Consider the following 25893-nt stretch of genomic DNA (forward strand, 5'->3'; position numbering starts at 1 on the left):
AACTCACTCAGGCATGGGCGCTGGGGGCGGCGGTGGCTGTCGAGTGCGGGCCCGCGACCAGGAACAGCTCCCCGGGCGGGCGCGCCGGCGTCGGACTTCCGAGGCGGCGGCTTCTGCCTCTGGTGCCGCCGCCGCCGGAGCTGCGGCTGCCGCGGAAGTTAATTGCAACTTGACTTCAAGTTGTCTTCTTTCCCCATCCGAAGTGGGCGTTTAAAGGGGAGAGCGAGGCGAGGAGCGAGCTAGCGAGCGCGCGGGGCCGAGGGAAGGAAGGGGGGGGAGGGAGGGGATGTTAACGGGGGAGGAGGGGGAGGGGGCGGCGGCGGGGGCGGGAGGGGGAAGGGGCCGGCGGGAGCTGCTCTCCGCTCGGCGGTCGCCGCGCCCGCAGTCTGGAGGCGCACCGGAGCGGCCGGGGCGCCCCCCGCGGGAGCCCAGAGCCCCCCGGAGCGCGCATCCAGCCGTGGCTCCTTCGGCCGGGCACGCCGCGCCCGGGGGCTCAGCGGACCCCGCGTCGCCGCCGCTCCCGAGCTTGTGCGACGCGGGCTGGTCGGCGGGGCGGCGAGGGCCCGGCCCGCCTCCCCAGCGCCCGCCCCGGCTTCTCCCCCTGGCGGTGGAGCCTCAGCGGCCGCCGGCTACACTGAGCGCGCCGGAGCCCGAGCCGAGCCGAGCCCGAGCCGCCGCCGCCGCCGCCGCCGCCACTGCTGCGCGCCGCTCCCAGGCTCCCTCCCAGCGCGCCGGCCGGGGTGTGGGGGGCGGCGGGCCGGAGGGACGAGGGCGGGCGAGAGGCGCGCGCTGGGATTGGCGCCGAAGACCGGACCCTCAGCCGCTAGGGGTAAGTGTGGGCGCCTGGGAGTGCGCTTAGGGGTGCGCGGCGCGGTTCTCGACGCCAGCCAACCCTGCCCCCTCACCTCTCCCGGGCCCCCACCACGCGCACCCCTCCTCTTGCCGCCTGCGGCTTCCTCTTGTTGTTCGTTGTTTGGCTGGGCTTTTTTTTGGGGGGGGGGGGGAGAAGCGGGTGATTGTAGTGTGTGTGCCAGCGGAGGAGGAAGTCAGGTGAGAGGCCCCGACGCACCCCCCCCTCCCACCCAGCCCGCATGGGGTGTATCGCTCCCCACTAGAGGCATGTGGGCCAATTTTTTTTCTCTTATCAATGTTCGGCCGAGAAGATCTTTCCTAGGGGGCCTCCTTTTCTCACAGCCTGCTCTGTCCCTCTCCCTCCACCCTACCTTCGCCCCTTTCAGCACCCCATCCAAGAGCGATGCCCCCAACCGAGGAGCACGTGGCGGCGGGAGAAGGAGGGGGCAGTCTTGCAGACCCCCACGCTGCGCCCCTGCCTGTGTGTTTAATATGTATTCTCCCGTCGGCAGCTGCACTTCTTTGCAAGCCACTGAGAAGAGACCCCTAAATTGAGGTCCAGTTAATCCAAAAAGCTGGAAGCAAAGGGGGCAGGTGATGAGAATTTCATGACAGGGGGCTGGCGGACGAGAGGGCCAAGGGAACCTTCCCAAAAGGTGAATGAAACTCCATAAACCTCTCCAAGAGCAGAGTGACTAGGAGGTTTGGGACCCCAGGCTAAGGAGAAAGGAGAACTCCACCAACTTTGCCCCTCTCCTCCTGCCACCCTCCACCCCCACCCCCACCCCCACCCAGTTGCAAGGAAGCTAACAGGTCTTTTGTGTTGTACCTTCTTTGGGAAATTTGCATTGAGTATGACAACAGAAAATTACTACTGTTTACTCAAAGTTAAGGGGTTTGCAGAAAGGAAAAAACAGTCTACTTTTTTTTCTCCGTGTGTGTAGTTGTTAGGTTCAAACCTTGAACTGCAAAACGTCAGTTTGTAACAATAAGGACTGTCGAGCCGCCTCAGTGTATTTTTAGAAGCTGCACTTTTCTGAGTTCCTTTCACACAAGGCTTGCTCTCTCATTAAGTCCCCCTACATAATTGCATTTAGAGAGAAGGAGAGTATGGAAACCGGAGGGAGCTTGCTAAGATCTCCATCCCGCCAGCGCGGAGCACTGTTTGCAGTGAAGTTCCTGGAAAGTGACTGTGGGCTGAGAATTCAGTTTTTCCTAAAAGCTCTGTGAGGTCCTCTTCTGTCAGATGTCTATGAATAAAGCACGCTGGGAAAATCCTCCTATCCGTGCAGTCTTATTTTATCTTTTACACAGTGGTTGATTCTACTTTCAAGTTCTGGTAACAGCACATCAACTGTGCTGTATTTCCGTGTGGTTTTTTCTAAATAAAGGAGGGTAGTGCTTGTGTTCACACTGCTTTCTGATATGCCGGTTTTTTTTCCTATCAAGTGAGTATTGGATTCACTGGAATGTCCGTCTTTTTCAGTTGACTGACATTTTACGCAGAGACAACAATTCCAAAGACATTAGAATATTAAAAGTTTATGCATTAGTGTTATTTTGGAGAACTAGCCCCTCGTTTCTAAGACACAAGTGCCCACCTCAACTCCTAGTTCTGAAAAGCAAAGCAAAAAGGGACAAATGCCATGGGCGAAAACAAAACACAAGTTTTCCTTCCTGGACCGCTTTGTATATCCATAGGACCCAAGAGGCACCGACTCCTCCTGCCTTAATTTACCAAAATGCTGAATTGCCTAACTAGTATCAGTATCTCCATCTGGTAATGACATCAGGTTTGGAATGGAAGAATTCTCAGTCTTTAATTACTGCTTATTAGCAATTTCTTATAGCAGGCAGCTGATTTTCCAATTCTGAAAGGCTGAAATGAAGCTTACAGAAATTGAAATACCAAAAAAAAAAAAAAAAAGATTTTTTTTCTCTCTTACATACTCATTTATTCCGCAGGGTCATCAACTAAGTCCGCCGAATTTAAGGTGTGATATGCTCCCTTGCATTAAACCATGGGAACATTTTGCCCCAACCTTATGAATTTGCTTTTCTTCCCCTAAATAGTCTTGAACAGAGAGCTCACAGGCTCTATTATAAAACAGAATTATGTAATGATGGGTATAGTACATTAAGTAACATAACTTGATAAACTCTTTTGTAAACCTTGCCCCCTGGCACATAGTAGGAATACATTAAATACTGAATTAAGATGTTAATGGTACAAGGGTAAGGCTTTTTTTTTTTTTTTTTTCCAGAGGAGAAAGGTATTTTGCCTGAAAGTTATTAGGGTAATACATTTCTGCTCCTAGATTTTTTTTTTAACAAGTCCAAATCTAATTTAAATGGTTGAAAGACGACCAAATCTGAAACATATCAAATGGTTAATAATACTAGCTAGTGTCAAAAGCTGATTATTTTCCTAGGAGAATAGACAACAAATACTGCTTATCAAATAGTGTGAGACAGATACAAAGGAGGGATAAAACAGTATCGGCCTGCAAGGAATTTGGTGGCCAGATGACATCAAAATGTGAAAACACAACTCAGTGGATCAGTGAATGGATGGAATCAAAGGAATATTTGAGAGAATAGATTTTTTTTTTCTTTTTTAGACCAGAGAAAATAGACATCCTTCAGTTCCAAGTTGAAATGTATTCTTGGAGTTACTTTGCCCGCCAAACCTTCAGGGGCTATCAGTGCAAACACCCTGAATAAAGGGGAATTCACCACTTACCTACCCAAAGGTGGGGATTTTATCTCCAGAGTAGTTACCACAGTGTATATTGTGTGTATAAATGAGGAATATCCTAAGTAGTTCATTCCATCTTTGTACAATTTTTTACATTTTCTAAAAAATGGAACAAAATTGATGCAGACTTTCTTAAAACTTTCAACCCTAAAACTCCTAAATCCTATAGACCCTAAAACTTCCAGACGTTAGTCTAAGTTCCATTTGCAGCAAAACAGAGCAAATCTATTACATTAGGATAGGCTATCTTATGGCGGAATAACAAACAATTGCAATGTTTAGTGACCTACAATGGCAGAAGTTGTTTTCTTGGTCATGCTGAGTTCATTGTAAGTCAGCCACTTCCACATCTCCTTACTCAGGGTCCCAGGCTGACAGAGGAGTTGCCATCTTGAATGTTTCATGTTGCTATGGCAAAAATAAAGGTCATTTAAATGCTATGGCCGGAAGTGACACATGTCATTTGGGCTCACAACTGACTGGCAACAATAATTGGATGGCTCCATAGAATCATCACAATGAGGCCAGATAGTACAGCCTACCTTGTGCCCCAAAGTAGAGAGCTGTGGTGCACAGGTTTAAGGACTAACATACTCTTAAGGACCCTTGTGCCCTGTTATCCTTTAGCTAAGTGATCCCACCCTGCTCCTTTGTGGCCCAGATGTTCCATTCTCCAGGGTAAATACTGCAGGAAAGGCCACCACGTTACAGGGGAGACATGCTGTGACTTCTTTCACTGCCTTTTCTCTTTGAATACAAGACTCTAGTCCCACCCCTCCCCCACAGATTGCAATGCCCTATCAATTTTAAGTCTGTCTTTATATATTCCCTAATATTATATATATTTTATTTTTTCAAGACTTGTTTTCCAAGAAAGGGTACGATGAAGAGAACTTTTGAGAAGTGTTATCTGGGGGAAAAAATGTTATCTGAAGATGTCATGATCATTATCAAATTTTGAAATTTTGTCTTGAGTAGCTACTTCCCTTATTTTAACCATCAGAATGTTGCAACACAAATAAAACAGTCTTTTGGAAGTATTCATTCATGCATTTACTTATCCATCTTTTTATTGATTCGATAAATACTCATTTATTGATGCCAAACACTCTATTAAGGACCAGGTATGTGGAGATGATTGGGAGTTCTTCTTTTCAAGAAACACATTTTCCAATTGGGCTGACAGAAAGAAAAGTCATTGCAATGCTAGTAGAGGCACAAAGTATTATGGGAACACTTGCGAAGACGCAAAGAACTCTCTGGCAAGATTAAGGAAAGTTCTGTAGAGGAGTTGGACTAAGTCCTGAGGGTAAGTGAGCTTTCTCTAGTCGGGAAAGGAAGATAGAGGATATTTTAAGCAGAGAGCGCAATATGAGTGAAGGCACTGAGGATGACAAAGCTTGTTGTTTAGGAAACTACCCAGGAACTCAGTGTGGCTGGAACAGGAGGTCTTTGTGAAGGATGAAATCAAGCAACTACAAATTGTAAAGAATCTTGCAGACATGCTGTAGAATTTAGACATTAGCCCATCTATCAGGGATTGCAAACCCTTCTGTCTACTCTGGGCCGAGCATGGGTACAAGTGAGCTAAGCAGACCAAGTTGAGACCGTAAGCAGTGGTGGAGACTGGCAATCTGGAGAATATGGGACTGTCCAAATGGGATAGTCAGGGCCAATGATGCCCAATGTCAGATCTTCTAGTTGTTAAAGAGAAGCTGCTAATTTGGATTTATATGAAAAATTGAAATATTAAATGTTGAGAACTTAACCACATTTTAAAGTACACATGTGGGGAGAAAACGTGTACAGACCAAAATCAACTTAAAGACCACCAGTCAGATGTCTCCTACCGTATGAGATAGGGAGCCATTAAAAGTTGTAAGGATGGGAGTAACACCATCGGACCTCTTTAGGAAGTTTACTGTGGTGGCAAAGTGGACAGGAAAATTCTGGAGCCTGGTAGGCTGTACTTGATATTCCATAACGTCATTTGAGGGGTGATGCAAAGCCTTTTATAACACTGCCCTTTTTTAGTACACAACTTCCCATGCATATAGGGGCAACTGACAAATATTTGAAAAGCTGATGAATGGAAGAGAAAAAAGCTAAAGTTTTAGAAGGAGGGCACATTTTTAGAGGGTTCCTTATACCATATGCTTCCTTTGTTAGACAGTTATTTTGTCAAGAGCACAATGATCTTATATTGATCATATGTAATTTTTCTATATCTGTTTGTGATAAACGTTATTGGTTTTTAAAAACGCATAAATCATTTAGAGTAGGACATAAAGATCAGCACAGCATCAGAATGTCTATTATCTAGGACTGATCTTACTGATCCTACCACCTTGTAAAGGAACTCCAGCTGAACACACGTCTGTTGTAGCAGGTCCTAAAAGTCTGTACTCCCAGGCTCTGCAAAACTCCACCAGACCCATGTGTATAGCTTATGCAGGTTTTTGGTGGAGGCCAAACTCTTTATTACTACCCATCAGAGTATATTATAGTTCAATCCATCCCAGAGCCAGGTGCCTAAGACTGTCTTGATTATGTTTAATTTTTCAATTAAAAAAAAATTGAATCCACTAAACACTGTTCCCAGCTTCTTTCTTGCTTTGAAACCATACTTACCTGCCACTCTGCAGTCACCAATCCCCGCACTCTCTCATAAACTCCCATTAAATGTTAGAAACATTAGGTACTCTTCCTAAGGTATGCTGACTGGTTGTAGGTTATGTGTGTTCCCATGGGCACATCCATATTCTGAAAGCCTCTCAGTTCATTGGACAATCAAGTCTTTAAAGTCTTAGCAGTTTGGCTCTACAAATTGTCATTTTTAATTGAACTTTCTTGAGGTGTGATTTATGGACAATAAACTCTACCCATGTTATGTGTTCCATGACTTTTGAATCCAAAGAAGCAACATGAGCAAATTATAATATTTTAAGTGAACTTCAGAGGAAAAATATACATACAGACTATATATAAATGGATATAGATAGATATAGAGAGATACATAGATAGATGATGATAGATCAATAGGTCTCTAGATAGATAGGCAAAGTTAGCCTTACAATCCAATCACCTGGACTGTAATTCTGGTTCAACTAGTTACTGCTTGCATATGCTTGGCCAAGTCTCTTAGCTTTCTGCCTCTATTTCCTCATCCATGTGATGGAGATTATAATTGTACTCCCCTCCTAGAATTAGCAAATACCAGTGCATCAACACAGCTAGTAGTCAATAGAGACTAACCCTGTTTTCTTTTGTTAATGTTGTTATTGGCATTATTATTCTAATAGAGAGGAAACCCAGGGACTTAAACAAGAAAACGAATTGACTGGAATGTAAGTGGGGTAGAAAGAAGCAAGTACCTCCTGGGTGGCTTGCTGGTATGCTAAGGGGACTCAAAGCCAGAGAATAATTAATGGCCTCTATTTCTGGAATATTTTTTTACTGAAGGATTTTGGAAGAAATAATCTTTCTATTAAAACAGCTACACATACGGTGGAATGCTTTCTCTCTTCTGTAACTTTTGTGGAAATGTTTGCAAAGTACAGAACATATTCACTAGTAACATCTTTAAAAATTTTTTTTTAATGTTTTATTTATTTTTGAGAGAGAGAGCAAGCAGGTGAGGGAGAGAGAGAGAGAGGGAGACACAGAACTCAAAATGGGATCCAGGCTCCATGCTGTCAGCACAGAGCCTGATGGGGGGCTTGAACTTACAAACTGTGAGATCATGACCTGAGCCAAAGTCAGACACTTAAGCAACCAACTGAGCCACTCAGGTGCCCCTCTAGTAACATTTATCTTGAATTGTTAAAGCGTCTCCTGCTTTTATATGCTATGAATGCTGCCCAAATGTAGAATCTTTGCCATTAGTAAATGTTTACATTTTAGATGAAAAATGTGTTGGAAAAAACTATTAGAGTATGACCATGGGGAAATCAAGTCACCAGGAAGAGGAGAACTGGACTCTAGTTCTGATTCCATAACTCACCCACTAGTTTGTTGATGGCAACAAACATCAGGGTGGGGATCTTTGTTCTCTTCGCTCTTAATTCCCACATACCAGTTGATCTCAAACTTTAGCGTGTATAGGAATTAAATGCAATGGTTATTTAAATGCATATACCTTGGCTCCGTGCTCATTAATTCTGATTTGGTAGAAATAAGTGGGGATCCAGAAATCCAAGTAATAAATGAAGGTTTTGTTTCACTTTTTATCCTCCCCCCCCCCAACACCACACACACACACACACACACACACACACACACACACAAACTGGACAATGCAGTGTAAAGAGTATTTTAGGCATAATGATATCAACCTGCTTAAATAATGTCACCAACTATCTCTTGTTTCTCCTTTCTTCTGTGTCAACTTCTGTTTTACCTTCATTCTTAATCTAGTTTTCCCTTTACTATAATAAGCTAGTCCCTCCAAGCTTGCATTCTTCTGACATAGAAACTCCAACCAAAGAGCACTCCTCTTCCTCAGTTTCTAGCAAAAGAACTAGACCTGACTGTGACTGGATCAGCTTGTACCATGTACTCATAGCTGCATTTATCACCCTGGTCCGGGGCTGTGTTTCTTTAACGTGCCAGCTTTGGGTCAGATGTGCACCTTGGATTTAGGAGTGCAGCCACCTTACCCAAACTGTGTCGCCTGGGAGTGGGACAGGTACTGTTCTCCAAGATAAGTTAGGGGTAATTTTTCCAGAAATAGGGAAGGCTTATTGGCCAAATCTATAGATTTTCATCCACTACTGTACATTTTTTTAGAAGTACTCAGATGAGAATGAGCCAACTGCCGTGGCAAAAGTATAACTAGTGTGCCAAGTTATTGAAGCTTTCAGCCTCAAAGGTGACCCACCAGGGCCTGGGAAGGGCTTAGGATGCCCAGAGTTCCTGAGCCAGTTGCTTCATACATTTACCCCAGAGGTTTTGGCAAATGTTAAACATTTTCTGTATGCACTGTGAAGATGATTTGTATACAGGTCATCTGTGACTTGCACATCGAGAATCAATGGATTTTTAAGATTGTGTTTTGAGGTCATCTCAAACATGCAATAATATTATTTCTTTTGGATCTAAATGAGACAACTTGGAAGTTGGTTTATGCAATCAAAAGGACAGTAAACATTCCAGGTATAGTATACAGAAGGGGGACAAACACACAGGACCAGCAGTTGAATCCTGCTTTGGCTTGGTTATCAGTTTTGTTTTATTTAGTATTCTTGGACATACATAGTTTGTTCCATCTAAGAGATACGGTCCTAGCCTAGATCTCAGCATGCCTGGCTCCTTATAATGTTTGGAACATAAGTGGATGCACATTATACAGACAATGGAAAAGGGTAAGCTGGCAACAGCATGGAACAGAAAACTGACTTGACTATTAGTCATGAGATAAATTTTAGGTATATTAACCTGAAAGTTTATGGAAGAAGTGAATTCTGATGAATGAATTATTAACTCATTCTTCTGTTAAGTGTAGAAGTTACTATTAACCTCATTAATAAGGTCAATAAAATAAAATAAGTTTTTTTTATTTAAAAAAAATTTTTAACGTTTATTTATTTTTGAGACAGAGAGAGACAGAGCATGAACGGGGCAGGGTCAGAGAGAGGAAGACACAGAATCCGAAACAGGCTCCAGGCTCCGAGCTGTCAGCACAGAGCCTGACACGGGGCTCGAACTTACAGACCGCGAGATCATGACCTGAGCCGAAGTCGGCCGCCCAACCGACTGAGCCACCCAGGTGCCCCAAAAAATAAAATAAGTTTGCATCAGCATTTTAGTATTGAGTCATTGGTTTCAGATGGCTTCAGATGGCCCCACTCCACCAACTCTCACTTCCACCAAAGCAACCCCACACACAAAATAAAGTATTTTCAACAAATGATGCTAGAATAACTAGATATCCATGCAGACAAAAGCAAACAAACAAACAAAAACCAAAACAAACAAACAGAACACTTTGACCTCTGCCTCACACCATATACAAAAGTTCACTGACAGTGGATTATAGATCTAAATGTAGAAGTTAAAACCATAAAGCTTTTCGAGGAAAACATAACTTGGAGATGCAAAAAAGTTTCTTAGATAAGCCACAAAAGCAGTAAACAATAAAAGAAAGACTAGCTAAGTTACATGTTAAAATTAAGAACTTCTCACCTGAAGGAAAGCAGGGGGATGAGTAAAGCCTAAAGATCCATGATTAAACAATCATTACCACCAGTGATATTTTCTCCCCTGTGCGTTAGTTCAAGTTGACCTGTAAGTGATGGAAACTGACTCTGTGAACTTGAGCAAAAAGGGAAATGCCTACCGGGGCTTTTTGTGGAATCCGAAGTCAAGGGTACAGTGGGGTGCCAGGAATAGAGGTATTGAAGTGCTTCAGGGAACCCAGTCAGTCTTCTCTCTGTCCATATTTCTTCTCTGTCTTTCTCATGGCAACACAGCACCCTCCTTTCCTCAGTTCCATAGCAGATCATGGTTGCCAGTTGTTCCTGAGCTATAGGTGTTGCAGTCAAGCCACCCAGAAAAAGGCCCATCTTTCTGTCCCTCACAGTTCTTAGGGATGGGTCTGATTGGCTCACTTGGATCCAGTGACCACCCTTAGTCTAATAAACTGTGACCCAGAGGCACCCAGAGGCACCCAAGAAGCATAGCAACTCCTTTTATCCATGGGAATATAGATTGAAAAGAAGAAGCATTCCAGTTGATAGTCTCTCTACATTTCCTCTTTACTTGACAAAAGACAGAGTTGATGGAAGTGTGTACTTGGTTAGTTTTTAATGACCACTAGTTTTGGTGTATTGATACACTATCCCTTTGAGTATCTAATATCAGCATCTCTGCATCTCTGCCAGTTGACTGATATATATTAAGGACCATAAACAAAATTAGTTCATTTTTAAAATGGTCACATTTATTTGTAAATTATTAGCCAAGATCTATTCAAATGCAGACATGCTTTGTTCTAGTCTGGATATACAATAAAATTAATTTAAATAACTTTAATCAGCTTCAAAAACAGCAAATTCCAAGACAATTAGGTTAACTTTAAGAACTCATATTTATTGAGTTAACAGATGGTAAATTAAAAAACAATGAAGCTAATTTTTAAAATCATTCATTGAATTAAAAAAACAGACATTTAACAAAACTGTTTTTAAGCTGTTTTTTCATCCCAATATGCATATTTTAAGATTCCAATTTGGGGAACTTCTGGGAAGACACCAAATGAGTTGCAGTATGTGAACATTCTTCCAGTGAATTACTTTTTTAAAGGATTTAGAACCACCTGAAAAAGAATTTTATGAATCACCAATAAAGATACAAGAAATACGTGTATTCTAGAGATTGGAAGGAATGAAGAGTCTACTTCATCAATTCCAATTTACTCTCTAACATGCTGCTCCTATGGCCTTCTATGTTGCTGGCCCTGACACACTTTGAGAGTTTCCTGTGCTAGCAGAGTGAAAGTTATTCCTAGACAGAATTGCATTTCTGCATTTTAATGGTCAAGTGCAAGCGAAAGACTTCCCTTTGATGGCTTCTTGGGCCTTGTGTACCAATGACCTGAAATATATTGTAAATGCTAGAAGCTGACTCTGCAAGCTTACAAGAAAAGGGGACTTTTGTGGAAGCCCACTGACGACGTGGGATCTTCTCCCCTTGGGCTCCCACTTTGCTGGGTCTCCTTGCAGTTTTTGGAAATAGAGCAATGAACGTATCCCAACACATGAATTGTACCAGAAATTGGTCGTTTCCATATGCAAGTTCAATCATTTCTCCCACTTCCTGTGGTTTTATAGATAGAATTGGAGATACCATCATGGCTACATTAAGATATGTCCCTTGCGTTGTACTTGCTATGATTAGTTTTAACATGATGGCGTATTGAAAACTATAGTCATGGGGCGCCTGGGTGGCTCAGTCGGTTAAGCCGCCGACTTTGGCTCAGGTCGTGATCTCGCGGTCCGTGAGTTCGAGCCCCGCCTCGGGCTCTGTGCTGACAGCTCGGAGCCTGGAGCCTGTTTCAGATTCTGTGTCTCCCTCTCTCTCTGACCCTCCCCTGTTCATGCTCTGTCTCTCTCTGTCTCAAAAATAAATAAACGTTAAAAAAAATTTTTTTAAATAAAAAATAAAAAAAAGAAAACTATAGTTATATATGTAGAAATGCAGTTACTACATAAAAACATTTGAAATAGATTTGTTTAATGGCTGCTTGATCAATTGGCGTTATAGTTTTTTCTTTACCTTGGAGAGTTGCAAACTATAATATAATTTATTTTAAGGTCCTAGTAACCCATTGTCTAAGATCTGGTTTTGCTTTATGTCTTAAATCTTACGTTACTTGGTCAGTAATGTTGATAATCATATTTACTGGTTTTGGTCGACCAATTTATTAGTTACAATTTGAGTTTCAGACACTTAGAAACATAAAAACACATTTATTATTGAAATTATGGTGGTAAAAATTATCTTATTGCATAAATATCTTCTTGCATTTGAAACTACTTAGCCCCATCCCCTTTTTGCCTCGAAATAATTGTTTCTATAATAACCTTCTGATAATATGAGGCTTTTTAGGAATGTAATTATAACAATATAGTGGGATGGACTATATTGTTTTTAATTAAACAAGAACAGGTAAAAATAAGAATAAATTGTGACTAGATGAAGAATTCAGGAAGTGAAATTTCAATTTGCAGAAATAGAAATTAGGGATATAGAAGAAGAACTTCATAACTGGTCTAAACATCCAAAGGAAATGAAAAAAAGTTAAAAGGGTAAGAGGAAATTGGATAGACACATTTTGGAGATTTAACTTAGAATGTAAGCTCCTTGAGAGCAATAAACATCTTATTATTGTAACACTCCCCCTAACAGAGGGCTTAACACACAGTATATGCTATTAGTATTAGACAAACATTTCTTATACTTAAGAATAAAATAATGGGTGTTCCTCCGAAAACAGAGCATGTGGATCAGAAGTAAAAATCAAAGTTTGTAACTTTTCCTGTATAAAAACTGCAGTAAGATTGTAAGACTTATTTTGAGCAAAACAAAGAAGCAGAGATAAATTCCTAGTCACAGGCTGGTAAATTTTTAAATTTCTAGAATGAACAAAACAATTCCTGCAAGTGTCTAAGAAAACAGATACTCTTGTAGTTTGTCTTCATACTTCTTTTACAGAACTGGAGCTTTTTTAAGACCAAAGGTAAATTTTTACATACTTCTAAGTAAAACAAGTTTGATTGTTTAAGTTTTATGCCTACCCAATTATTGGCTCATACATAAAAGCAACAGAAGAAAATTTTTAACTTGGGAAGGTGCTAGAAAGTATAACAACAAAGGGTACTTAACTGCAAAAGTTGCAGAGATATCATCCAGATCACTCAGTGGTCAGATATATAAAAAATCAAGAATGGGAAATTTCAGGAAAAAGTTTAGCCTTAACTAAGCATTGAAGGTCAAGGCAAAGTAATAAATGAATAATATATAGTGAAAATAGAAATGAATTAAGAATTGATGTTGATCGCTACATGTTTTTCTTTACTAAGGGAGCAATGTTTTCAATAAAATAATCCTAAAAGGTTTCTTAAATTTTTAAATGAAGAGCCTGTAACTAATAACCACCATGTGGAAAAAGAAGGTGGAGAAAACAAAAGCATTAGAAGTTGCTGCTTTAGTTTTATTTATTTTTTTTTTAAAGTTTATTTATTTTTGAGACAGAGAGAGACAGAGCATGAACGGGGGAGGGTCAGAGAGAGAGGGAGACACAGAATCTGAAACAGGCTCCAGGCTTTGAGCTGTCAGCACAGAGCCCGACACGGGGCTCGAACTCACAGACCGCGAGATCATGACCCGAGCCGAACTCGGCCGCTTAACCGACTGAGCCACCCAGGCGCCCCTAGTTTTAAATCTTTAGATAAGAATGCATTTAGGATAGTCATGAGCAATTTCAAATTGATACTAGTTGAGTGGGAAGAAAAATATCTATTTTATAAATAATTGTAGAAGATAAAAATAAACAAAACAGTCCAAAAGACAAAATGGAAAGGAAACAATAAGGAATTATTGAAAAGAAGAAAATATAAAATAAGTGCAGTCAAGCTCAAAAATTATGACAAGTATAAATGTCTTAAATTTCTCTATTCAAATGGGAAGATCTTCACATTAAATTAAAATGAAACTCGTATGATTTGGTGGTGCTTAATAGAGTCATACTTAAAGATAAATGACATGGAAATACTTTTTAAAAGGGCAAAGATTTTGCAGCCTAACATGCTCACATCTAAATCAGATAAAGCAATAGCAGAATTACAAAAGGGACTATTTTATAATAATTATTAATACAACATTAGTAACGGAGTAATGACACTGAAAAATAATGCATTAAATAACTTAAAACATAAAACAATTTAACGTGCTTTTTATTTAAAAAACTTTTTTAATGTTTATTTATTTTTGAGAGAGAAAGGGAGAGAGAGGGACAGAGCACAAGCAGGGGAGGGGCAGAGAGAGAGGGAGACACAGAATCCTAAGCAGGCTCTAGGCTCTGAGCTGTCAGCACACAGCCCCAGTCGGGACTCTAACCCAGGAACCGTGAGATCATGACCTGAGCTGAAGTCAGACACTTAACCGACTGGGCCACTCAGGCACCCTTTAGCATGCTTTTTATGGTGGAGCAAAACAGTGAAAATAATGTATATCCAAGCAGCAGTGCAAAAGTTTACAAAATTAGAAACTTAAACTAATGAAATATTTCACATCGGTAAATTAAATAAGAAGTAAATGATTATTATGATAGATTGCTTTTTAAACACAGTGTTGGATAAAATTTAACACTTGTTCCTGATAAAATGATAAAAAGAAAAAATAAACTGTATTTTAACATAATAATAAATTTGTTTAACCAATAGTCAAAATTAATGTAAAAATACTAGAAATATACATCTTTAAAAACAGAGGTGGGGTAGAAGTTGGTATAGTGGTTCTGCCATAATAATTGTTATTAAACATTATTTTAAAGCCCTTATCAATATAATAAAACATACTAAAGGAAAAAGAGGTATAAGGAGTGAAAAAATATACATTATCATTATGACGGGAAAAATATTTTAATAGCTTGAAAACCCAAAGAAATGAACAAAAATGTGTATAGACCTAATTAATTAGTGAAATCTTGGAAGACATATGACTCTTCACATAAACCAATAGTATTTCTAAATATTAGCAATCATTAGCTTAAACATAAACTTCTAAAAGATTTATTTTACAAGATATGTAAAACTCTGAGTTTAAACAGAAATATGTTACCTACCTAGATAAAACTGTTTGAGAGCTATAAAAATATTAAGTTAATCAAAATATTGGTTTCTGATTTTGAAAAGGTAACATTTTTAAATTGTTAATTATTTCCAAAGTATAGATTTAATGGGGAATCTAATAATCATGTCTCTTTTGTTTTTCACATTTTGAGGTAATGGTGAGAGGAACTTGATTTTCACATAAATCTGGAAAAGAAAGTAGGCAAGAATAGTAGAAATCATTTCTGAGAAAGAAAAATAATGAGGACAGACTAGTCTTATCAAATATTAAAATATATTATAAAGTTATAATAACTAAAATCATGTGATACTAGCACCAAAATAGATTAATTAGGAAAAATAAGTGGTTAACAATTATATAATAACAAAATATTTGATAATGTTAGAACACAAACCAATGGAAAGGGAAAATATTTTACAGTGTGTGGACTGATTAACTGTTTGAAAAAAAAAACAAATTATATACTCATGATACACAAAATAGCAACACTTAAACCATAGGAAATCTAAAGGGACTTGGTTTTAAAGACTTAGACTACTGTAACAAATTGCAAAGTGAAAAATAAAATAGATTTGATTTATATAAAGATAGCAACAAAACAAACAGTAGGCTAGGTAGAGTTATTTGAACATAACAAAAGGGAAGGGTTAATTATCATATTATTAACAGAAGCTCATACAAACTCTACAGCTAAAAACTAATACATGAGATAAAATAGAATCCTATTTAGCCAATATATGAGATAAGACTAAAATCACATTTCACAAAAGATGAAATATAACACATTTGCAAACATAAAAACATTCAGCCTTACTAATAATCAATTGAATATATACTAAAACAAAAATAAGCTGTATTTAGGCTTAATCAATTATTTTAACTTTAATGTCAAGGATTTACATTCCCAGCTGATACAGATTATTTTCATTTAGATAAACTTACCCTCTGGAGAAAGTGGGAAACCTGGATAAAATCTAGCAAATATTTGTTTAAAAGCATCCTAGAGCTTTAAGGTGGAGAGGATTGGAGAAGCCAAAAACCCAGAGAGTAGGCAATCCAAGAGAGATCTCACTTACACAACTACCTGTTAGAAGGTAAAACACCACTTGACAAAGATATCACCCAGAGGCTCAAATTATCTGTACAATTTTTCATACACAATGTCTGGAAATAAAATTACCAGTCATACCTGTAGACCAGATAATAGACTTTAAAATATCTGTAATTAATAAATTAACAAAATTAGATGAGCAGATAGGGAATTCCTGCATATTATTGGTAACTATATAAAAACCAAATGGAAATTCTGGAACTAAGAAGTAAACTGACAGAAATTAAAAATTCAATGGATGGGTTTAAGAACAGATTAGAAACAGCTGAAGAACAGATTGATGAACTGGAAGGCAAAGCAATAGAAAATTTAATGTTAGTACCCAGAGTTAGCAAGGTACAGTGGAAAATGGTTTCTTCTTACATAACTGGTGGTATGTAAATCTATGTAATACTTTTTGGAAATGCTTTGGTGATGTAAATCAGATATTAGAACAAAAAAGAGGGCACCTTGGTGGCTCAGTCTGGGGCTGAGACTTCAGCTCAGGTCATGAGCTCACAGTTCATGACTTTGAGCCCCACATTTGGCTCCCAGCTGTCAGTCTGTCAGCACAGAGCCCACTCTGGACTCACTGTCCCCCTCTTTCTGCCCCTCCCCACTTGCGTTCTCCCAAAAATAAATAAATATATATATTTTTTAAATTTTTTTTAATGTTTTTATTTATTTTTGAGACACAGAGAGACAGAACATGAGCAGGGGAGCGGCAGAGAGAGAGGGAGACACAGAATCCGAAGCAGGCTCCAGGCTCTGAGCCGTCAGCACAGAGCCCGACGTGGGGCTTGAACTCACGGAGTGTGAGATCATGACCTGAGCCGAAGTCGGATGCTCAACCGACTGAGCCACCCAGGCACCCCTAAATATTTTTTAAAAAATAAACAAAAAAATTTGTATGTTTTGACCCAGTAATCTTATGTCTAGGGATATCTATTATGGAAATTTAAAAAAAATTGTTTTTACATTTATTTATTTTTGAGAGACAGAGAGAGAGAGAGAGAGAGAGCACAAGTGGGGCAGGGGCAGAGAGAGAAGGAGACCCAGAATCCGAAGCAGGCTCCAGGCTCTGAGCTGTCAGCACAGAGCCTGACGCGGGGCTCAAACCCACAAACCACGAGATCGTGACCTGAGCTGAAGTCGGATGCTCAACCGACTGAGCCACCCAGGCGCCCCTACAGAAATAATTTTTTTACTGTGAATTGTTTTATGTATAAAGATGTTCACTACAGAATTACTCATTATACTAACTACAGTGTGCAATGTTTTAAGTGCTTTACTTCAATTTATGCAGTTAATCCTCACAAAAAAACCCAAGGAGGTAGAGGTTGTTACCACTAATATCCTCATTTTATAGATGAGAACAATAAAACCTTGAGAGGTCAAGTAGCTTGCTCAAGATTATGGAACTAGTGAGTAGAGAAACAAATGTTTGAACCAGGCTGCCTGCCTCCACAGCTGGCACTTGAACCTGTCCTGGGCTTTTGGAAGCAACCTACATAGCTAAGAACTGGAGACTTGCCAAATAAGTGATACTCCCAGTCTATGTAATATTATGTGGGTATTAAAAATGAGCATCACCAACACTTTTAGCAACATGGGAAATAATTCTGATATAATACGAAGAGGGAAAAAATCAAAATCCTAGAATTACACCAAATAAAAAATATATGTACAAATATGATGGGAAGCAAATATCCCCAAAGGCTAGTAACAATTATGTGAGGTTAGTAGCACTAGTTTTCCATTTTTCTTCTTCCATTCTTCATTTTCTCAAAATTTTAATGATGTGTTTCATATATATATATATATATGTATATGTATATATATACGTATATGTATATATGTATATGTATATATATATGTATATGTATATATATATATGTATATATATATATATATATATTATGCTTCATATAGAAAATACCATTACCTATATGTAAAAAGTAGTAGTTTATTGGGTAAGAACCTGGGTTCTGGAACCAGACTGCCTATGTCACCACTTACTAGGTATGTGACCTTGGGCAGATTGTTGAACTTTTGTTTCTTAGTTTCTAAGTTTATCCTATAAAATGAGGATAATTTTAGTATGTATCTGATAGGGTAATTGTAAGGATTAAATGTGCTTAAAATGTATTTAGAACAGTGTCTGAAACTGAAGTATGTAAGCATGATCTAGTGTTGTTATTCTGCAAACAGGCCTCACTGTTTTAGACCCTGAGTGACCAGACAAAATGACAATTCCCCCCTGCCAGTCCTTTGCTAGGCACATACATTAGCAACAAGTTTTGTTTCTATATATAGATCTTTGTCCTTACTATGAATTCCCCAATGCAGAGATGTCTAGGGACCAAGAACCGTTGGCTAAGGAGACACTTCCGAACCCTTTCCAAGAAGCAGTGATAATCAAATGTCTGATGTGTTTTTTATTTTAGAGAAGTTCAGCCTCCTTGCCTGTGTCACATCTCTGAGACCTGTACAAGAGTGATTGAAGCTACCCCTTGAAGCCAATATTACATGAACACCATCAGCAGTGAATTAGAGAAAATATTTATCTATTTCCCCAATTTTACCCTTCTCTGAATGAATGACTTTCTACCGGCTCCGTGATCTGACCAAGTAACAACAGAAAGCTGTTTAAGAAATAGGACACTTGTTGTAACTTGATTTTTCTGAATTGAACACCCCAGGGGGACTGAAAATGTGCTTCAAAACTTCTTCCCACTTGGCCGATCCAAAAAGTTTGGAAAATTTTTATAGAATTTCCTCATTCCTTAAAACAGTTTCATTGAAATTGTAAAAGAAAAAAAAAAAAGATCTGTTAGATGCCAGGATTTACTGTTAGCTGTCTTAATGGCTAATGAAATGATAAGACCTTGCAATAACCCCTGCCAATTAAAAATTAACAGGTGCTTGCCAGGTAGAATATTGCATTACCTGTAAGAGAAAAGGATGCAGATTGGTATTTCACACATTTGTGAGAATGATCACCTTTGACGTGTGTCTCTGGTTTTCAGGACATTGCACGTGTCTGCTCTTGTAAGACTTTGGCTGCAGAACCCAAGTGTGAACCCTGCTCGGTGAGTTAGCTGTTTCCTGAGTGTTGTCTGTCTCTTCCTTGCCTCTGTCGAGACCCTGTGATGTTCACTGTCAGTGTCCTTTGCTTAAACTTTCTAAAAATTCTCAGCTGTCTTTTATGGTAAATGTCTAACAAATTGCTCTAATTGAGTCTGAGTTTTACAGTGTTGCTAAAGAGCTTGCACACAAACCCCCGCTTTGTTCCAGGGTTTACCCCAAACCTGTTCCAGGGTTTACCCCAAACCTTTCCCACTCTCTTTCCTAATAGTCATGTTCTAACACAAGACTACTCGTTAAGACATTCACTGTCTAAATCACAGGTCAACATTTCACAGTTAGTGGTGACTGGTCCCATGAAGGATGAGAAGAGCATGGTAATAGTGAAATTCCTTTCCCCTTTTACGAAAATAAATCACGAGATTCAACCAGCAAATGGTGAATCAATGGCAAGTCAATAATAAGGTGAGACATTATGTTACTGAAAAATGACCTCAAGATTAATTTCTTATGTAGATAAATGCTGGACAATTTCTTATTGTCATAGTGTTATTGGAGGTTATTTCCAGTGTTCATATTGCCACATGAGGTAACGGAATTGAGATGGAACCCCTCTCTAACATGCCATCTGTGTCTGAATCTGCAAAAATTTCTAAACAGTTTTGGTCTTCAGTATCTCCACTTGAAAATGGGAGTGATATTGAGGAGGGCACCTTTTGGGATGAGCACTGGGTGTTGTATGGAAACCAATTTGTCAATAAATTTCATATAAAAAAATAATAAAGTACTTATGACAAAAAAATGGGAGTGATAGTATTAATCTGTTAGGTTATGAAGGCAAAATGTTATAACACGAAACACCTGACAACCAGCAATCACTTCAGGAACGCTAGTCCTCCCTACCACTGTTTATTTAGATAGAAAATAAATACATAACACAGAACTCTGCTTTCATCTTCAAATATATTATTCTTCATTGATTATTTTATGAATGTAATCATTGATTCAGAAAATAAATGGAATTTTTATCCCTCCAACCTTCATTCTTTTATTCATTTCTCAGAGCTTTAATGAGCATCTACTATAAGCTAAGAAGTAAGTGCTGTGGGAGACAAAAAGGAGAGTGAAGTACCCATTGTATTCTCGTGGAGATTGGAGTCTAGAAAGAGGTTGTATGTATGTATGTATGTATGTATGTATTAAATGCCATTAGAGAAACGAAATATTATCTTCGTTTGTTAGAAGGAGAAAGTATTTTATCTAGGGTTTCAATTTCTTTATCTGTGAAATGTGTAAAATAATCTCTGCCCCGCTGGTCTTTTAGGGGTCTGGAGAAGATCAAAGGGGAGCCTGCATGTGAGATCTCTTTGGAAATCCTGAAGCACTCTGTGAATGAAAAGGGTAAATTTTTTCTCTCTTCCCTTGTACCATAAACGCCATGAGAATGTTTGACAGGGCCTGTTATGTTGGTCTTTAAAAATTTTTGAAGTATATATATATAAAAAAATCACACTGTAAACCTTAAATATTTACCATTTTTATTTGCCAAGTAAACATCAGTAAAGAGGGCTAAGTTTTTTTTTTAATTTTTTTAACATTTATTTATTTTTGAGACAGAGAGAGACAGAGCGTGAAGAGGGGAGGGTCAGAGAGAGAGGGAGACACAGAATCCGGAACAGGCTCCAGGCTCTGAGCTGTCAGCACAGAGCCTGACTCGGGGCTCGAACTCACGGACCGTGAGATCATGACCTGAGCTGAAGTCGGACGCTTAATCGACTGAGCCACCCAGGCACCCCAAGAGGGCTAAGTTTTGATGAAACAATGAACCACTGATGGAATGAAAGAATCCGTGAATGTTATGCACTGAATGTCTGTGCCCCACCCCACCCCCCAACCTCATATGTTGAAATCCCAACCCCCAATGTGATAGTGTGAGAGGTGGGGCCTTTGGGAGGCAATTAGGTTTATATGAGGTCATGAGGGTGGAGCTCAAGTTAGTGCCTTTACAAGAAGGGGAGATACCAGCATTTCCTCTCCACCACATGATGACACAGTGAGAAGGCAGCCATCTTCAAGCCAAGAAGAGGGCCCCCACCAAGAACCGAATGTACTGGTGCCTTGATCTTGGACCTCTCAGCCTCCAGAGCTGTGAAAAAATAAACATCTGCTGTTTAAGCTGCCCAGCCTGTGGTATTCTGTCATAGCAGCCTGAGCCGACTATGACAATAAGTGAGAAAATAAATGAATAAGTCAATGAAAGAAACAAAACAAAGATGCAGAGTAGGAAACCCTACAAAATGAACGAGGAATAAAGGGTTGTCTTTGAAAATATGCAGTATAGCTGAGTGTTAGGAGTATGACCCATAGCTAGATGGAAGGATGGATGGACGCAGTGTTCTCAGAGTGTGGTCCGTGGACCAGCGGCATGAGTATCGTGTGGGAACTCATTAGAAATGCAAGTTCCTGGTCCACCAGCCAGTCCTGCTGAGTCTGAAAGTCAGAGGTAGGGCCAGCAGTCTGTGTTTTAGCAATCCCTGTAGATCATTCTGAGACAAAGTAAAGTTTTGAGAACCATTGCTTTGTACTAACATGGGGACTTTGGAAATTATTCTGCTGTAAGTACATTCAGTGTTAATGAAGGTTTTTAGCTGTGGATGGATGTAATCAGACCTGTATTTCTAGGATGGTGAGTCTTGGAGCTTCGCCTAAAAGAATTCATGGCTTCAATGTAAAAAGGACCATTGGAGATACTGGAAAACACATTGTATTTGCCAAGCCCCAGAGTGACAGATTTTGGTTTTTCCTACTTCCTGATAATATGCACACCATCAGCTAAGAGGCAGAGCAGAGCAGGCACTGCCCCCAGGCACTGGAGAAACCTGCTTGGTCTGCAGAGACCCAGCGGGATGAGAATGTTGAGCTGTCAAATATATCAAATACCAGTCCTCACTGATCTTGGAGAGCCCTCTTAGTCCTGACCAGCTGTGGGGAAACATCAAGTGGAACCTTCCAGACCAAGATAAATGGGCAGCTCTTCCTAAGACTGGCCTAGGTAGCTGCCCTGGCTGAAAATGCAGCTCCGTATTTAGGGCTGGTGGAGACAGGTCTGCCAAAGGGGAGGGCAGTGTGGAGGAAAAACGGAAGAGCCTCAAGGGGAAACAGTTACCTTAAGAAAGAGTCTAGAAGCCCAAGATACAAGCGTGGGGGGGGGGGGGGAAGGAGCGGGGAGAAGAAGGATGAGGGCTTCTCAGAGAAGGACTGCTCAGATGCCCAATCATCTGGGTTCGCCCAAGACATAGGGTGTTCAGGACAATCCCTGTCAAACCAGGGCAGCTGGTCACCCTACAACTGTGTTCCCTCACCTGTGTTGAAGACCATGTGACAGCAGAAAAGTCACCGCTCTAGACCTTGTTTCTCAAAATATTGTCCACAGACTGGCAGCATCAATACCTACAACTGTGTTCCCTTACCTGTGTTGAAGACCATGTGACAGCAGAAAAGTCACCGCTCTAGACCTTGTTTCTCAAAATATTGTCCACAGACTGGCAGCATCAGTATCACCTGGGAGCTTGTTAGAAATGTACCTTCTCAGGCCCACACTAAGGCTGCAGGATCATACCTGCCGGAGAGGAAGAACCCCAGGTGATCTGCAGGCACATGAGTTGAGAAGACTGCTTTAGAAGATCCTGTGCGCCCTGGGGAAGAAAAGGTAGCACTGGTAGGGAGCAGAGAGAATTTCTTGGCTGTGATCTGGCAAATGTCCAGGTCGGCCAGCTTCTATACTGAAACTGTATCAACCGGACCTGGCAAGGAGGAGAAGCATTGAGAAGGTTACACAGTAAGGAGTACCAGGAATTGAGAGCAGAGAGGTAAAAGGACAGATGACACGAACTAGCCAAGAGGGGCCTCCTGAACTATTAATAGCAGTAGTTGTAGGAATGTGGGAAAGCCAGAAATCCAGCTATTATGTGGCGAGAGTAAAGCTGGAGAAATACTCTTCTGTACCTGTTACCGTGACCCTGTTTCGGTAAAAAACAAAAACAAAAACAAAAAACAAAAACAAGCTGATGTGGGCTGGGAAATGTGAAATGCGGAGTCACAGCATTGTGGGTAGGCTTGCAGAGGAAGAAAAAAGGATCGCCCACTGAAAGTCTCAGCATTAGCATCTTGGCCTTCACTCACTTGCATATTGCTCAGATATGCAAAGCAAGTTCAGTTTTCTCCCTTTTTCTCTACCTGGTCTGATCTTCATGGGCTCCAGCTCTGCATTCTAGCAGGAATAATTTGCACTTAATTAATAGTGTTTCATTTTCTTCCCGCTTGAACATAATTCTTTGACTTTAAACATTCTAACCAGGGGTTCTTAAACTCAAACACGCTGCAGAATCACCTAGAGGGCATGTTAAAACACAGATTGCTGGGCCCACCCCCAGGGTTTCTGATTCAGTACATCTGGTAGAAACTTAGAATTTGCATTTCTAAGGAGTTCCCAGTCGATGCTGATGTAACTGGTGGGAGGAACAGGCTTTACAACCTCTGATTCAAAGTATTCGGCGTTTTATTCCCTCCCAAAGGTGATGGTTTCAAAGGTCTTAGATTTAAAATGCTTCTCAGATTGGTTGATCTTCTGTTCTATCTTGGATCCAGAACCCGGTCTTCCTGTGTATGGCCGGTATGCAGTGGCACAAGCATGCTTGCGTTGCTGGTTCAACACATCTGAAATGGTCTGTATCTTGTTCCACAAGACAAGTCCTTTGGTCACATGCTAGGATGTCCTGGCAAGGTCAATTTGTGATACAAATCTCTAAGAAGCAGCTCTCACTTGTATTTATCTTGCTTCAGACCAGTAGTAGTTTGTCGACTGGCACTGGCCCATGGACCACATTTTGAGTAATGCTGTTTAGATGACTCAGTCTTTCTCGGATTCTTCACCTCCTTCTTCCTCCTCTTTCCCAAGATAGCATTTGGGTATGCAAGGCGGGGGGGGGGGGTGTCTTATTTTATCCTTGTGACAGCCTCGTATCATGCACCATCCTGTAGATGCTCAGTGATCCTCCCTATTGAGGGGCTGGATTCATTCTTTCCCTGGAATGGGGACCACCGAAATGCAAGTAGGTCCCATCTGATCTTTTGGAATGATGTGTGCCGGTCCTCACGACTGCTGCCATAGCCCTGAACACATCCCTTAGTACCCAAGGTCTATCTTCACGGCCTCTGTCCCTGCTCCTAGACCGCCACTAGTCTACCAGTAGTCTCCATGGGAGAGTAAGAAGCTCCAGACACTCCTGTTTCCCACATAAAGGCCATCAGGAAGCAGGAATGCCTTCCGAGTCCCGTGTATCCATCCATCTGCTGCCGCCTCTGTACCATTGCTTCTGAACCCCTTGGGATCTGGTGTTGAGCCAAATAGCCAGAGACCGCTAGAGGCAGTGTAGTGCTGGAAGGAGCTTGTAGCCCAGCCAGTTGTTAATTTTTCAGGAATTTGGCCTTCCAGCTGTCCAGCGTGGCCATTATTAAAAGTTAAAGGACAACAACATACATTTAAACAAGTTATATTAAAAGCAAAGGTAGCCAATACACAAAATCATCACCTCCTATTTATTTTACTGCGCTGGACTGTTAATCTATGTTTAGCATATGTGTGTGATAGAAATACTGTATAATCGTGTACTGCCACACAGGTCTTGTAAGCCCTGTTCGGTGATACCGTGTTGAGAGCTTCCAATCAGCCAAGGCAGGAGTATTTACGCTGTAGAAATGAGCAAACATTATAAATCAGGGTTCCACTCTCTCTCATCTCCACCTCCCCAAGGCCAGTTGTTAAACATTTACCAACACACCATTGCTTAGAGCCTAAATCTGGGAGTGAGCCACTAATCCACTGGCCTCTAGTCACCCTTTACTTACATAGATGTTACAAAGCTGCTCTTCCCCTGAAGATTAGCTCCTGAAAGGTATCTGTGAAAGAGATATTGAATACTAGAACCTTGATGTCATCTTATCTACTTACCCTACTTTTATCTCGCTTTTCTCTCTACCATCTCTTGGGACCAGAAGAATTGATCTTCTGTTTTTTTTATTTCCTCCACAGCTCATCCTCGTACATTAAGGGTGAACATTCATGGCCCGACTTTACTCTCTGACATTCTTTCCCAAAACGTATACATTTATTCTAGTCATGAGAAAACATGAGACCAAACTGAGGGGCATTCTACAAAACTTCTTCCTGGTTCCCTTCAAAACTGTAAGATCGTGAAAGACAAGAAAAGACCAAGAAACAATCATAGCTTGGAGAAGGAGACTTGTGTACTAGATTCAATGTCGTATCATAGATTGGACCCTGGAAAAGAAAGAAAATTGGTAGAAAAACTGAGGAGATCCAAATAAGGTCTGAGTATCGTACCAATGTTGATTTCTTAATTTCAATCATTGTTTCATTGTTATGTAAAATGTTAACATCATATGAAGCTGGATGAAGGGTATATGAGAACTCTATATTATATGTGCAGCTCTTCTGTAAATATACAGTTATTTCTAAATAAAGCTAATGATGGGAAAAAATCATGACCTGGGTAATAGATACCTTTTCTATCCTATGGAAAAAACCCTACTATGTGCATCCACCTGCTTTGTGACATGCAAAAGGGGGGGGAAATGGGGATGGTAAAAAATCTTTTTCTAGATAAAGATAAAAGCTTTACTTTCAAGTGTTTTTTCTTTTGCAGAATAAAAAAAATTATTTTGGATGTTGTAA

The 25893-nt window shown here is 40.4% G+C and overlaps 2 protein-coding genes across 2 annotated transcripts in view; one reads left to right on the forward strand and one right to left on the reverse strand.

Annotated features, from left to right (window-relative positions):
- The window catches only part of SATB1 (SATB homeobox 1), a 101076-nt gene extending 100863 nt beyond the window's left edge, over positions 1-213 (reverse strand). The window contains exon 1 of the mRNA XM_023260589.2: positions 8-213. The gene's annotated coding sequence lies outside the window, so the exon portion shown is untranslated. The remainder of the gene's footprint in view (positions 1-7) is intronic.
- Positions 14-25893, forward strand: LOC102899105 (transcription initiation factor TFIID subunit 4-like). Its single transcript, XM_045037332.1, has 5 exons — positions 14-164; positions 333-829; positions 19082-19144; positions 20464-20540; positions 25231-25893. The coding sequence occupies exons 1-4, from the start codon at positions 14-16 to the stop codon at positions 20497-20499; spliced, it is 747 nt and encodes a 248-aa protein (XP_044893267.1). The 3' UTR covers positions 20500-20540; positions 25231-25893.

The sequence above is a fragment of the Felis catus genome, chromosome C2 (genome assembly GCF_018350175.1).
Source record: "Felis catus isolate Fca126 chromosome C2, F.catus_Fca126_mat1.0, whole genome shotgun sequence".
NCBI lineage: Eukaryota > Metazoa > Chordata > Mammalia > Carnivora > Felidae > Felis > Felis catus.

Bases quoted from the DNA above. Each gene is read 5' to 3' on its own strand.
- LOC102899105 (XM_045037332.1), top strand. From the start codon at position 14: ATGGGCGCTGGGGGCGGCGGTGGCTGTCGAGTGCGGGCCCGCGACCAG. The intron at 165-332 runs GCAACTTGACTT...CGGGGGCGGGAG, and splicing joins GGCTGCCGCGGAAGTTAATT to GGGGAAGGGGCCGGCGGGAG. The intron at 19,145-20,463 runs GTGAGTTAGCTG...CTGGTCTTTTAG, and splicing joins CCAAGTGTGAACCCTGCTCG to GGGTCTGGAGAAGATCAAAG.